General features: G+C 38.6%; 1 protein-coding gene across 2 annotated transcripts in view; it reads right to left on the bottom strand.

Annotated features, from left to right (window-relative positions):
• Positions 1-1,611: 1,611 nt before the first annotated feature.
• The window catches only part of LOC129704742 (RNA-binding protein 5-like), a 37,039-nt gene continuing 22,724 nt past the window's right edge, over positions 1,612-15,926 (bottom strand). For both annotated transcript variants that reach the window (XM_055648056.1, XM_055648055.1), the window contains exons 15-25: positions 13,803-13,876; positions 11,792-11,870; positions 11,609-11,700; positions 9,168-9,338; positions 8,409-8,555; positions 6,715-6,801; positions 5,550-5,741; positions 4,995-5,069; positions 4,508-4,605; positions 3,310-3,439; positions 1,612-1,931 (exon numbers count right to left, since the gene is read on the bottom strand). In XM_055648056.1, the coding sequence (XP_055504031.1) occupies positions 1,806-1,931; positions 3,310-3,439; positions 4,508-4,605; positions 4,995-5,069; positions 5,550-5,741; positions 6,715-6,801; positions 8,409-8,555; positions 9,168-9,338; positions 11,609-11,700; positions 11,792-11,870; positions 13,803-13,876 (1,271 nt within the window). In that variant the 3' untranslated portion in view covers positions 1,612-1,805. The remainder of the gene's footprint in view (positions 1,932-3,309; positions 3,440-4,507; positions 4,606-4,994; positions 5,070-5,549; positions 5,742-6,714; positions 6,802-8,408; positions 8,556-9,167; positions 9,339-11,608; positions 11,701-11,791; positions 11,871-13,802; positions 13,877-15,926) is intronic.

Genomic DNA, 15,926 nt, shown 5'->3' with positions numbered 1-15,926 from the left:
CAGGTTTCTATCAGATAACAGTGATGTTGCACTATCAAGAGCCAGGAGTTTCAACAATGAAGAGATCACAATGTAAAATGACATCATAAAGAATTTGTAACTGACTTTGCTGATATAGTGAAAACCAAGGTTGGATATGCAGCTCAAGGAGCCCAGTAAAGCGCATTTGAAAATGATATCTTGCTTGTAGAAACAAAGAACTGCAGATGCGACATACCCCAGCATTTGTGTCCTTTTGAGTATTTCAGCAGGTCAAGTAACATCTCTGGAGAACACGGATAGGTGAAATTTTGCGTTGAGACCCTTCTTCAGACTGACTCAAGATGCTTGTTCAGACGCAACCGAAAATGTCACCTATCCATGTTCTTCAGAGATGCTGCCTGACGTGCTGAGTTACTCCAGCACTGTCCTTTTATATCATCTTGCACATTGGATAGATTTTGAAAATTTGCCTAAATATGAGGCGTCCTGTAGTTTGCAAACATTTATCTGAAAAATTGCAGTAGTGCCAATGACTGGTGTGTATATAAAGGACTAGCACAGAACCTCAAAGAGGGTCTACAATCGCTTAAACGCTCTATTTTTGATGCATCTTTGATCTGTAGTGATTCCAAATCATTGGAACCGGACAGAAGAAAGCTTAATTTAGATGTTGGGCAGGCTAGGACTATATTCCTTGGAGTGAAGGGGGCTGAAGCGTGACATTAGAGATGTATAAAATTATGAGGGGAATAGATAAAGTGAATGCGCAGTCTTTTACCCCAAGGTAGGAGAATCAACAACTAGAAGGTGTAGGCTTATGGTGACGGGGGAAGATTTCATAGTAAGCCAAGGGGCAACTTTTTCCACTGTTTGTGGAAGGTAGTCGAGGCAGGTAAAATAACAACATATAAAAAATATTTGGACAGGTACATGGATAGGAAATGTTTAGAGTGACATGGGCGAAATGGCACCAGCTTACATGGGGCATCTTGATCGTCATGAACAAATTCAGATATTCACCAGCAAGAGAATATGGATGTGTGGTCCTACAAAGAAAGGTTAAATAACTTGGGACAGAAGAGAACATACATGCTGAGCACAAATACAAGTGCTAGCCAAACTTAGCTGGCCTCCCAAGTTCCTTCCGCACTTTAAATTCAGACTGTATTCAGTGAATTTTATATGTTTCTTAGTGATGTCTTCAGGGATTTAAAAAGGAAAAATGTGAGGATGAGAATGGGTGTGGTCTCAGAATATGGGGGTGCCCACATAAATCTGGATGAAGAATTTCTTCTGAAGCTTAAGTCTTTGGAATTCCTTGCCACAGAATCCTCCAGTATATTTAAGTCAGAGATTGTTTTCTAATCGATAACGTGATTAGGGGAAAAGGGTAAGAAAGCCAATTTGAAGGCTTGATTAACCGTGATCATATTGAATGGCAGAACAGCTTCATTGGACTGACTCCTGTACTTAAGGTCTATACAAATTTTTTGCAGGGTTCCCCCAGATGAGTCTTCTCTGTAACATCCCTTACATTACAATTTATAAGCAGCAAAAAACAAAACATATAATCTGCATAAGATTTGGTATTGTATGTTTCAGAACATAACAGATTTAAAGAAAAACTCATTCTTTTCAAAATTTATTCTGAAAAAACAGTAGATACATTATTGTACACTTGATTGTACATTTAACATAAATAAGATTTAACCAAAGTGTCAAAAAATTACATTTCCTAAAGACAAATTACACCGTTTACTCAAGTATATACCCGGTAGCAAAAATTAGGAAAAATTATTTACATATTTACAACCGTTCTTAAGTTACTCCAATTCATTAAACCTTGTAAACATTGCCTTTTTAACCGCATCTTTGTAGGAATCAGAAGTAGTGACACCATATGAACTTCCTCGTGCGCCTAAACCAGCACCTTTCATCCTTGTTTGAGCCTGAAATTAAAAATTTGTAAGAACACTGAATCATGCAGCATTTACATTGGTACGAAACATCTTTTTTCATTACCCACATTAAAAATCAAAATGTACAACATGTACCTAGCATTCTAATGCTAATGGAATTAATCATCAATGTAGCTCCCAGATTCAGAATAAAGGATCACTGATTTAAGCAGACCAGAAATAATTGAACTGTAGCCCATATCTACTTGAGGGCTATGAAAGCTGAATCACCGATAGACAATTCACCTTTGTGAAATTGCACAATTATCTCTAAATAATTATTTCACTGTATTTGATAAGGCCAGAAATTACCTAGAATTACATGCTTCCAAAAACAGTTTAGTCTTTTACTTGATGCCAAGGGTTAGTTAATCCTATTTGTTTCCATCCTTTCACCTTATAACAAAGTAATTAGGACAACTGAAAGCTATGTTCTATGATCATCTTGATAAGGCTGAGACGGGGACTATTGGCTCCCTGGCCTCTATGTGCCATTCGTTAGCTGGCAATCATGAAGCGTACCAGGGAAGTGTCCAGAATAAAGTAGCTAGCTTCCACAATCAGTCGCCAAAATATACCATATTCAGTACCGCTTGAAGATGCAGCAGAAAGCAGTGAGCAAATGCCATGTTATACAAAGCAATAAATGGGTGCAGATATTACATGTCCTAAAAGAAAAATTGAAATGAAACTCCAGTTAGATTTGGCCTTGTCAAACATAAGGGTTAGCACTACACGCTACGAATCCCAGCTGTGGATACACTGGTATCGTTGTCTCGTTGTCGGACATTGATCATTCTTTTAATCTGGATTTTTAACTCGTGTATTGTGGTTTTTTTTAATATAATTTATGATGCTGTTATAAGTGATATACTAAAATTTTATATGTACTTTGATATTTTTTTAATATGCAATGCATTTATGTAATGTTGCCCCTTATCTGGACCCCGAGTCCGTAATAAAGTTTATGTTGCGATTAATGACAGCACTTTGATTCAATCCCTGAATTATGATATTTTCCAGGAACCAGTTTTAGATTTCTTACTCCTTCCCCAAAGCATGAATTTCATTGGCAGGCATCTTTATGAAGGGGATGTGTTAAATGCTGGCTTATTCTTATTAGCACACAAAACAAATGTGGCACTTGGAGCAATAAGCAAAAGTAGCACGTCTGAATTCCTCTGTGTAATTGTAGAAATGCCAAAATAAAAGTAAATTTAAGACTAAGAAAATCACTGTTTCACAAGGGATCAATCGAGAAACTATTGTATTGACATCAGGTTATCAATAGCCAAATCAAATTACCCCAGTTATTAATTATGAATTCGATAGTGGCAGCCGAATTGGGAAAATACATTGAATACCTTACCTGTATTGGTGCTGTAATGCCTTGCCGATTTCTACCCAATCCTGAGCCTTCCTTCCAGCCCATCGCCTGAAGCATTCGACTCCCAATATTGTCACTGTTAATACCGTTCTTTGTTGGTTGCTCAAAATCACTGTTGCAAAGAAAATATCTTATCTTATTTTCTAATTAAAATTTTTAGAAATGCCAAACACTACTGCAATGGCAAGGATATTAGAGATCAATTCAATTTGTCCTAGAGAAAACATGGGGATTCACAAGCTTGTTTGGGTAAGTTTGTTGATACTTTCAACCACTGATGATGCTTATCAGATCCATAACAATAATGTAACTTCACCATACTGTGATCTAGTCTGTGATGGAGGAACAAGGGCAATCTGTTTGCTGACACTGTTACAATCAATATTGATCCCAATTTTGTGCACCAAACCAGGAAGAAATGAGCACAGAAATTCAGCAATGGAATAAAAAGTTCAATGGGTCAGAGTCATTCTTTTCACCACGTAATCTATGTTATTAAATGGACATAATCTAATTACTCTTGCATTCCTCCACATTGCTCCTCCCAATTAACATTACATTTACCAAGAGTGATCTAGTTTAAATTGTTTTAGAAAAAGCTGCTGCAATTATTCTTTCTTTGAAGCTTAAATATACGAGGAACAAAAACCAAGTTGATCACACATCCCAGCTGGGTACAAAATAGATCATAACTAATCATTGAGTCACCATTATTTAAACTTCCTTTATATTTCATTAATATCAAATATTCTATTGATTTAGACTACGGAACATAACTTAACAACAGAACATAAATGACTTTTTGGGGCTGAGATTTTTAAAGATTTGTTAAGTGAATACATTTCTCAGATCTAACGGCCAGCCTCACAGTTCTGGGTTCAACAGCCAGAGTGATTCACCATCCATTTTACATATCAACAAAATGGTTCAATTATCACTTTACCCAGGGGAAAATTAATTAATGTTTCATAGACTTAAAAGCTTCAACTGAATCAATATCTGTAGTTAATCTCTCAAAAAATATTTTGAGAGATCATTAACTGAAGATACCACAGGAATGAGGGAAACTGTATGCAATTAGATCATATTAGTTATGAATCAATAATTTCACTTCATGATAAGAACGTATTTGAGGGGTAAATGGCCTAATCAAGTTCCCTTGTTTGTTGGTTGCACTTACATTACTGCAGCATTATTAAATCTCTTCCTTTTGGGTTCTGGAGGTTCTGGGATTCCATACTTTTCTCTTCTTTCTGCTGCCCTGTCTCTGTACTTCATCTGTGAGGGAAGGAAGGCATATTTCAAGTACAAAACCATGCAAACCATTAAATGCTAATAAAATAATTTGGTCTAAAACTACAGATTTCTTATCCATTAATGTACAGCCACTTAGGACAGGTTCTATCATTTTAAAACCATATTTGAGAGAACCATAGAGACACGATTATAGGCAAATAAAACTTTGATCCAAGTGATCCAAAGTTTAAAGCAAAATTATAATTTTTCAAATCCGAGACAGTGAAGGGTCCTCGAGAAGTTACAGTGGAGTAACTTGTACTCCAGTATATACCCTCTCAGTGTATATATTGAAGCCAAGCTGAAGGCCAAAAGATTGCTGAGAAACAGAAGAGCCCTTATAACTAACTTTACCATTTAAATTAGCTTACCTCTATTTCTGTTTTTTCTAATGCTTCAAGTTCACGGTCAGACATTCTTGATCGTCTCCTGATCTCTAAATTTTGCTGCAATGATACATAAATATAATTACTATGCTCGCCATAAAGCCACCCTCACCGTGCAGAAGGTACACATCTAATTATTTTAACTGGAGCACGTACTGAATAATTTGTCACAAAATGAACGAATCAACCTCAGTTACAAGAAATGTTTAGCCAAAAGCATCACTGCATCTTCACTGCATTTTGTGTGGCAAGCATTCACGTGCTTATAAATATAAATTTTACTGCAGATGGACACCAAAACTGGAGTAACTCAGCAGGCCAGACAGCATCTCTGGAGAAATGGAATAGGTGACGTTTCGGGTTGAGACCCTTCTTCAGACTAACAGGATGAAGCAGGGTCCCAAAAGCAAAATGTCACCTATTCCTTTTCTCCAGAGATGCTGTCTAACCTGCTGAGTTACTCCAGTTTTTTGTGCCTTATCTTTGGTATAAACCATTATCTGCAGTTCCTACTACACATATTAATTTTACTGCAGTTACCCTGTGCAGGTCAGACAGTTGCTGATGGCGAGTAAGGGCCTCTTTATTAGGAAACTGTCTTCTGCACAGCAGACAGGCCATTTTGCTCCAATCTGTCAATTTTTCTTCCAGGTCTTGAGATGTTTCTTGTTCTTCGTCATCACTCTCTCCACTATAGGATGCCACAAGACCTTGGAGCGGACTTGACTTTCTCTGCAAGGAAGACATCAAACTTCAGTTTAATCAATGTATTTTGAGGTAAGCAGCTCAATCTTTTCATTTAAACTATTATTTACCTTGTAGATGTACGAATAGTCAAAATAAACAATTGTTAACAAATTATCATTTTACAATTATAGCACAGAGGTGCTTTAGTCATAGAAATGAAAACAAGGCACAAAAGTATAATTTTCACTACTGTGAAGCAGATCAAAGATAATGATGAAGTTTATACCTCACTTAAAATGTATCAAATAAAGGGGCCATGATTCCGTTAACCCTAAGAGTTATATCTAAGTCTATTGAAAATGTGAATTGGCCTCCACTGCCTTATGTAGCAGAAAATTCCACAAATTTACAACTGGGTGAAAAAGTTTTTTCTCATATCAGTCCTAAGTGGCCCCTAGTTCTGGCCTCCACCAACATGGGGAACATTTTCCTGCATCTAGCCTGTCCAATCCCGTAAAAATGTTATATGTTTCCATAAGATCTCCTCTCATCCTTTTAAACTTCAGTGAATACAAGCCCAGTCGACCCATTCTTTCATCATGTCAGACCCGCCACCCCGGGAATTAACCTGGTGAACCTATGCTGCACTCCGTCAATAGCAATAATGCCCTTCCTCAAACTACGACAGCAAAATTGCACACAATACTCCAGGTGCGGTCTCACCAGGGCCCTGTACAACTGCAGTACAGGGCCTCCTTGCTCATTGCTCCTAAACTCAAATCCTCTCGCAATGAAGCCCAACATGCCATTAGCTTTTTTCACTGCCCGCTGTACCTGCATGCTTGAAGCCTGCAGTTCTGTACAACTTTATGAAAACACTTTCCCATTTCCATTGTCGAAAATTAGTGGGCATTCACCTGATCTAAACGTTGCAACACTGCAAATTCCTCAACCCATGATATTTGAGGTAAATGGAAATACACAAAAAAAAGCAAGCTTGAAAGAAAGACATTCAAACCTTCAGTGGACTTTCATCGTCATCTCGTAGGTGTTCCGACAGACCACTAAATGGTTCCAATACCATTGGCTGACGCTCAACCATCCCCTATAACAGGTGTGTTCAATATCCATTAATGTAATGCACATTTAAACAAGACAAACCATATGAGAGGCGACAGTTGCTAGGAAATGCAAAGATAAATGCAGCAACTAAGATAAATATGGGGATTCCAGAGATCAAGGCTGGTGTAAATTAATTGGAGCAAACCAAAAAAATGGCAGATGTATCGAATACATTTTTTTACATCAGTCTTCATCATGGAAGATGTTACTAATATTCCTAATATCAGATGGGATAAAGTATTGGAGAAACTCGGGGGGTGGGGGGGTCTAGAGGCAGAGAAGTCGCCAGTGCCCTCATTGGGATTTTAAAGGAAATGGGTGCAGAGATATAGTGGAACCATTTTTGACAACTCACTAAATTCCTGGAGCTTACCAGGAAATTTCAGAAGTTCGGAAAACAGCCAATCCTGTTCAAATAAGGAGAAAGGCAGGGGACTACAGGTCAGTCAGGTTATCAGCTATTATTGACAAATGCAAGAGTCAACCAAAGAAATAGCTAATCATTTGGGAAAGTTGAATGTAATTAAATCTTGTTGCATTGGTTTTATTTTGATTAAGGGGAAATGGCACAGAAGAGTAGAGGCTAGCATGGATAGCCATGGTTGGGCAGGAATGAGGAGTCCGATAGCCTACTTATGCTCCTATTTTCTGGTGTCCTCTTTCAATTTAGCGTACTGCAATGTCCATAACATAGTCTAAGTTTGTAACCCCAAATGCAGAAAGGGTGATCTCTTTACAAAATATGTAATCAATCTGCAAGGGCGACAGGACAAATACACCCAGCATTGTTATTTCAGATAATTTCTAGCATTGGAATGGCAAATTCTCAACCAAATTTATTCTGTCTTCATCCAATCCACCGTCATATAATTTATTTTTGTTATCTTCCCCAGACAGATTATCTGCAATTATCAACCACTCCCCACTATTTGTCAGTCAATCTGTCTCAACCACAACAAAGACATTCCCTCTGTTCTCTCCTAGCCCTCTGTGTGCAATTTAAAATGTGTTCTAATTTCCCTCGGATCCGATTAAATTTCATCTACACAAAACATGAACCTGTTTACTGTTTCTACAAATATTGCTTGGCCTAAATATTACATAAATAAGAGGAAGGAACAGATGTGTTATATCGTCCTCATTCTAGATGCTTCTACTACAGAAAAGCTTATTTTTGTCTCGTCACACAGATTTTAAAACTGAATGGATCCAGCTTAACACCTAAGGTATATTCTCAAGTTCCCACCATCTATAATTGCCCAATTTTGATTTGTTTTATTTCCAATATTTATTTTGTTATTTTAATTCTGGATTAAAAAAGATCTAGATTGTTTGCAAAATAATCCTTAATTCATTTGTCCCTTAAAGTTCACATTTCACCTAATTATCCCTGTGCACCTAAAATTGTAGAAAACCTTAATACTTTTCAACATGAGCTTCTGCTCACAATCATTCCTTTAACTCTTGAATCCTTTCCTCATATAGCTAATATCTTCTCAATTACAATATAAAATGAGTGTCCTTTTGAAGATCCAAATAATTCAAATGCTCCACTACACCCAATAACATCTTTTGACTGCGTCAACATACCCTTTTCTCAAATAGAGCAAATCCTGCATCTGCAGCAGCAGATTCTCTCCTCTCCTCTTCTTTAGCAGCTATCATCTGCATGGTAGTTTTGACGTTATCTTTCTGTTTATTTAGACTTTTAGCCCACCGCTCCATGTCCTTAGCAATCTACGGGAAAAAAAAAATTCACATTAAGTTCTCATCTACCCAATATAGAATGAAACATGATCACTGACAATAGATTGTTTAAGAAGGAACTGCAGATGCTGGAAAATCGAAGGTAGACAAAAATGCGAGAAACTCAGCGGGTGAGGCAGCATTTATGGAGCGAAGGAAATACACGATGTTTCGGGTCAAGACCCTTCTTCAGACTGATGTGGGGGTGGTGAGGGCGGGAAGAAGAAAGGAAGAGGTGGAGACAGTGGGCTGTGGGAGAGCTGGGAAGGAGAGGGGAAAGAAGGAGAAAGCAGGGACTATCTAAAATTAGAGAAGTCGATGTTCATACCGCTGGGGTGTAAACCATCCAAGCGAAATATGAGGTGCTGTTCCTCGAATTTACAGTGGGCCTCACTCTTGCCATGGAGGTGGCCCAGGACAGAAAGGTCAGATTTGTAATGGGAGGGGAAGTTGAAGTGCTGAGCCACCAGGAGATCAGGTTGGTTATTGCGAACCGAACGGAGGTGTTGGGCAAAGCGATCGCCAAGCCTAGGCTTGGTCTCACCAATTGGGACAGTGGAAGCTAAACTACTTGTGTTTAGTAAATCATGCCACATTTCTCACTTGTTGTGCTGTCCTGCTCTTTGGTTTCTCCTTTTTCTCCTTCCCATCTTTGTTTTTTGATCCAGTGGCTGATTTCATATTTTGCTGCATAGATTGATCTGGAGCAGGTAAGTAAGTTTGTTTTTCTCCATCCCAATACATATATTGCTGAGTCTGTGCATTGAAATAGTACTGAAACAAATTTTTAAAAATGCATTATTGTTTGATAACACAATAAGTCAAGAGCAAACATTTATCAACGAACCTCTTAAATTATTTGATGACAGGTAAGAATAAAGTATAATCAATATCTTTAACTCAAGTATGGATCAAGAAGGGCAGCATCACTTGATGTTCATTCACTCAATTGGCTCCTTAAGTTTCCCTATATCTAACTTGACAAGTATCTTATACAAGGAAAACAAAAATATCAGATTAACTACTTATCAGTACATTCTTGACCTGTTTATCACATCTTAACCTTCAGTCTCAGATTTATTCCATTTTATCCATCAAACGTTTATCAGAGTGGTGCATGGTACTTGTCATCACAGACCAAGGTTGTGAAATTGTAAATCTGTTTAAAATCAAGATACCCCTTTTAAAATGCACTAGACCAGGTGCGGACCCGTTGGGCCCATCCCCCAAGGCAATATTCCACAACTGACGCATAGCCTCCAAATGCACAGGCGTGGCTGAGGGGTTCCCATTGTGACGCCAGAAATCCCAGTTGTGACGCGAGTCACGGCAAACCTCCGCCAACTGCGCCTCCCCATTCCTCTTCCTACCCTCCTCCATTCCCCCTCATCCCCCTGCACTCCCACCCCCTCCCTCTTCTTTCCCCTCTCCACCTCCCCTACCCGCAGTCACTCCCTCCCTAACCTCTCTCCCCTCCCTACCCCACCTCCTCTCCCTCTATCTCCGTTTCCCCCTATTCCACTACCCCACACTCCCTCCTCATCTCCCCCTATCCACCACTCCCTACCTCCTCCACCTCTCCCTCTATCCCCACCTCCCCCACCCCCAATGAAAAGCGCGATGTTTTAAAAAAAAATTGAATTCTCAATGAAAATCGCATTTTTTCTTTAATAACCTAAACACAATGTTAGCTGTTAATGAAACTGGAAGAATTTGATTAAAACTTTTTTTAGAACATCGCGATTTTTTATGTAAATGAGATTCAGGATCCCATTGTGACGTCGATCGCAGCTGACTGGCAGGGCAAGTGGATACGTGGTTTGAAAAGTGATTCTTGTAAAGTTAACATGTCAATTAACTTGTAAAATATACCATCAATCTGAACGAAACGTTCATTTACATCACAGGACAATGGTGAGTAAGGTGGGCCAAAAATTGTAGTGCTATCGTGTACCGTTTTGGCCTATGGAATACCTACTATAAGAGCAGGGCCTAATTCCTTGACCCTTCACAACATTTGTGCTCAGGACTGCAGCGTGGCATAGCTGGTAGTGTCTCTCACAAGGCAAAAGACCCAGGTGCGATTCTAACCTTGGACTTTGTCTATGTGAAGTTTGCATGTCCTCCCTGTGACCACATGGCTTTTTTCTGAGTGCTCTGTCCGATTTCCTTCCACATCTCAAAGTGTGTAGGTTTGCAGGTTAAATGGCCACTGCAAATTGCCACGGAGTGGATGCAATAGTGAGATAACATGGAGGATGTTGAACAGGCCATGGTTGGCATGGACTCAGTGGGCCAAACAGCCAGTTTCTTTGCTATATCTTTTAATCAATTAGGCCAGCATTAAAGTAAACAAGATCAGAGCATAGCAACAATTCAGAATTTCCACTTTTGGATGGAAAACACAGAAGTCCCTTCTGAATAGTATCGTTTGAAATAGGCATATTTATCCATGGAGCAACACACCGGGCAGCAGACTTCAGGGAAAATAATTTTAACTTCATGTATTGCTGACAACCCAATTAAAAGTGGGCTGTGGCATTAATAAGAGGAATGCCAATTAGTCCTGAAAATCCAGTTTTACCTGAAAACAAACTTGTCTGTTTAAGAATGCTGCCATTTTCAGGGCAAGTTTGGCCACATCTTAATGGAGCCGGCAATTATAACTGCAACATATTAGAAATCTCCCTGGATTGAGAAACCATTGTTGTTAGTTTCATACAAGTCACTACAGTAGTGAGACATTTGATCAAGCTACCCAAGGTTCTGATAATGTAAATTTGTTTAAAAACAAAAGATATCCCTTTTGGAAGAAGTAGTTGAGGTAGGTACAATAACAATTTTTAAAAGACATTTGGTCAGATACATGGATAGATAGGGGTGCAGGATTAATGGCCAAATGAAGAGAACTAGCTTAGATGGGGCATCTTGATCAGCTGTGCCAATGTGCCTGCTTTCGTGCTGTATGACCATGTCAAGATATCGATCCGAAGCAAATCAGCACATAGTAGGCTTTTAAAATGTACACTGTTGATAAGTGATACCTGCGAATTTGGGTCATAGTAGAACCCAGTCTGCGCATCATAGTAATATCCTGATGATTCATCATATTGGTAAGTGGACACATCTGGTACAGCTGGAACAGAAAAACAAAATGACTTTTCAGCAACATCTAAAGAGAGTGCATCTGGGTAAAGCACAGAGTAACACCTGGGTAAAGCACTCACGATAGCTTGAATCCTTTGAATCTGAAGAACCATTAGGTGGGGAAGAATCTGTATGCTGAGATTGACCTGATTGTGATGCCTGGAAAAAAAGTTACCTTTAGTTAAAATACTCCAAAGTATATAATTAAATATCACCATGCCAGCTATTAATATGCAGATAATTTCTCAAAACTGATTGATGCCACATATAACCAATAACTGCACAATGCAGATGTAAACAATCCTGTTCAGCACTTTATTTTATAGTGGGTATATAGTCCGTCCTTTGTCTTAATCAAGGTGTAACAAAAAAAGAATGCACATTCTTGAGACATCTGAAAGGCAAATAAAATCAAACTCAGCAGGTCAGACAGAAAGATGATCAGATGTATGTTCTTTCATCTGACTTAACTCTATCTCTTCAGAGAGAAATTAATCATTTTTACCTGCATGTCCTTTCATCTGATTGTTAACTTTCTATCTGCACAGATCCTGCCTGATCTGCTGAGTGTTTGATTTAATTGCTTTACAGATGTCTCAAGCATCTACATTTCTTTTTATACCTTGATTAAGACAAAGACTAACTTGCCATAACATGTGCTGAACAGTATATTTTTTCTCATCTGCATTATCCAGACTTCTGCCTAGACAAATGCCTACTCGTGCCGTACAAGATTTTTCTGCATTATATTTTAATTTCAACCAAGATCTAACTGAATGCTGGAGTAAGTCTGCAGCTGAAGATCTAGTCAAGATCCATATCCAAGACACATTTTGAGAGCCATTACAAACTAACTAGCAGCTAGAGTGAATTTAGTGCATAATAAAGTCAAACACGTTGAAATTATTTTAGAAACATAGAAAATTGGTGCAGTAGGCCATTCAGCCATTCTAGCCAGAACCGTCAATCATGGCTGATCATCCAGAATCAGTACCATGTTCCTTCTTTCTCCCTATATCCCTTGATTCCGTTAGCTCTAAGAGTTATATCTAACTTTCTCTTGAATACATCCAATTAATTGGCCTCCACTGTCTTCTGTGGCAGAGAATTTCACATTCAAAACTCTCTGGTTGAAAATGTTTTTCTTTGTCTCAGTCCTAAATGGCCTACGCCTTAAACTGTGATCCCTGGTTCTGGACTCCCTCAACATCGGGAACATATTTCCTGCATCTAACCTGTCCAATTCCATAGGAATTTTATATGTTTTTATAATATCCTCTCTCAGCCTAAATTCCAGTCGATCCATTCTTTCATCATATGTCAGTCCCGCCATCCCAGGAATTACGCTGCACTCCCTCAATAGCAAAATGGTAAAGCTCAATAAACTTAGTTTTTCTGTATGCAGGAACAAATAGGCTCCACAAGGTCCTCTGCCACCATCCGATAGCCCAAGATGTCAAATTAAAACTTTTACCCCCACCCCCCTCACCTCCCCGAAATATCCCAAGAATAATATTTGGAAATTGATTTTTTCCCTCCTCAGCACTATCAACGAGCTCTTCAGTTTTCCTGATGGAAACTATTCCACTACCACCTGCAACAACCCACATTCATAGATTTTGTAATCTGCTGCCAAAGTCAACTAACATGAATGGAATCTGCAAAAAAAGACAGTACTTTCAGCTTAATGCCAATATGTAGATGTAGTTCAAAGCTACAAAATGTGGCAAGCAGGTGTCTAATTACATTTTCTTGTTTGTGCGTTTTACTGGCAGGTTCAGCTTCAACATTTAGCAGAAAGTTTGCTGTAATATTTAATTTTTTAAAATTATACAGCAAATAATTCAAAGCGTGCACAAGAGCGTAATTTTGGATTTCTGGAATAACCCTTGAGAGAATATATTCTGTAATCTAACTTAAGGGGCTGAACAATTCTGAAGAAGGGGTTCGACCCAAAACATCACCCAATCCCTCTCTCCAGAGATGCTGATTCTCCGATTGAGTTACTCCAGCATTTTGTGTCTCTTTGGGCTGAACAATTCAGTACCCTCAAAATCTCAAACGCGAGAACACTGAAATGTACCCACATACCTCAGATTGATTCTGTGGCAGGTAGGGTTGACCATCATGGGAAACTGTTGCAGGTTTAGAAACCGTAGGAGGAGCTGTCAAAGGGAAAATATAAACGTACCAAAAAAATATCAAGTATAGTCCAGGAGGATCCACAATTACATAGGTTAATGTACCATGCATTTCCTTCGATTTTCCAGCATCTGCAGTTCCTCCTTAAACACCAACATTACAAATGACTGGTATTAAAGTTACACAAGTTTACTACCAAAGTTTCACCCGCAACTATTGCAGGAGGACGACCAGTTTTATTCTAATAGAGCAGGGGCTCCCAACCTTCTTTGTCCCGTTTACCCCATGGAACTTTAATAGCACATAAGAATGTTATTTCACTTATTTATGAACTAATGATGAATAGATGCCGGTATACCAGAACCAAACATAGTCAATCAATGAGAAAAAATGTACAAATCCAGAATCAACAAATTTACCCCCTGAAGGCAAACTTATCCCAGGTTGGGAACCCCTGTAATAGAGATATAGTTTACAAATAGTCATTTTCTTGGGCAACTCCTCAGAATCTAGTCCAACTTGTACTGACTTTGGGTTTTATGGGTCCCAAATTGGCAAAAGCGCCGACAATAACCTTCTATATGCACTTTTTTAATTGAAGCACTTAGAAAGCATTTTAAAACTATTGCTATGTGTTGAATGTTGATGTGTGATTGTGCAGTGTGTCTGTGAAATGCGTGTGCTGGTTGATTGTGCAGTATGCGTGCTACTTATGTTTGTTGATTGTGTCCCTTTTTAAAAAGCTACTGTAATGCGCCTTTTTAAATTGCCCCTCGGGGACGAATAAAGTGCTTTGAATTGAATGAATTCATTCAATTGAATTGAATGAATGGCTGCCGCAGATGGATGACAGTACCCGCTGAATGGTAGTTTGTGCAAGATGGTCTGTAGTTTCTGTAAGGCCATGATGCGCTCCCAATGCATGGTACAGAGGACTGATTCCCAGGAGTAATTAGGGATGTAGCAAGTCTTCATAGAACCTTTGAGCATGTCTTTGATAATTTTCCTCTGTCCACTTGGTAATCTCTCATGACAATGCTAAATAAAAGTGCTGTGATACAGCATTAGAAACAGCCATCCCAGAACAGAGACAGTGCTTCCAGTTTGATGTATTTGGAGCTTAGAGTTCTCCAAGAACATATGTTAAAGAAATGTAAGAAATATGTAAAAATGTAAGAACATTAAAGAAATGTAAGAAATTTTAAAATTGATGGAATAAATTTCCGGTATTAATTTTATAGAAATATAAATCAGGAATTGTGTTGAGATGCCCCCCATAGAAACATAAAAAAATAAGTGCAGGAGTAGGCCATTCGGCCCTTCGAGCCAATACCGTCATTCAATATGAACTTGGCTGATCATCTAAAATCAGTACCTCGTTTCTACTTTTTCCCCCCATATCCCTTTAAGAGCTAAATCTAACTCTTGAAAACATCCAGTGAATTGGTCTCCGCTGCCTTCTTTGGCAGAAAATTCCAGAGTCACAACTCTGTTGGAATTAAACCAGGAAATTAACATAATTAAAGTAAACCAAAATAGGACGTACATGGTAAATGGTAGCGAATTGAGGAATGCAGCTGAACAGAGGGATCTAGGAATAATTGTGCATAGTTCCCTGAAGATGTAATCTCATGTAAATAGGGTGGTAAAGAAAGCTTTTGGTGTGCTGGCCTTTATAAATCAGAGCATTGAGTATAGAAGTTGGGATGTAATGTTAAAATTGTACAAGGCATTGATGAGGCCAATTCTGGAGTATGGTGTACAATTTTGGTCGCCAAATTATAGGAAAGATGTCAATACTTAGAGAGTACAGAGGAGATTTACTAGAATGTTACCAGGGTTTCAGCAACTAAGTTACAGAGAAAGGTTTGAACAAGTTAGGTCTTTATTCTTTGGAGCGCAGAAGGTTAAGGGGGGACTTGATAGAGGTCGTTAAAATGATGAGACGGATAGACAGAGTTGACGTGGATAAGCTTTTTCCATTGAGAGTAGGGAAGATTCAAACAAGAGGACATGATTTGAGAATTAAGGGACAGAAGTTTAGGGGTAACATGAGGGGGAACTTCTTTACTC

The sequence above is a fragment of the Leucoraja erinacea genome, chromosome 16, assembly GCF_028641065.1.
Source record: "Leucoraja erinacea ecotype New England chromosome 16, Leri_hhj_1, whole genome shotgun sequence".
Taxonomy (NCBI): domain Eukaryota; kingdom Metazoa; phylum Chordata; class Chondrichthyes; order Rajiformes; family Rajidae; genus Leucoraja; species Leucoraja erinaceus.
The sequence above is the reverse complement of the archived record's forward strand: the minus strand, read 5'-3'. Positions and strand labels throughout refer to the sequence as shown.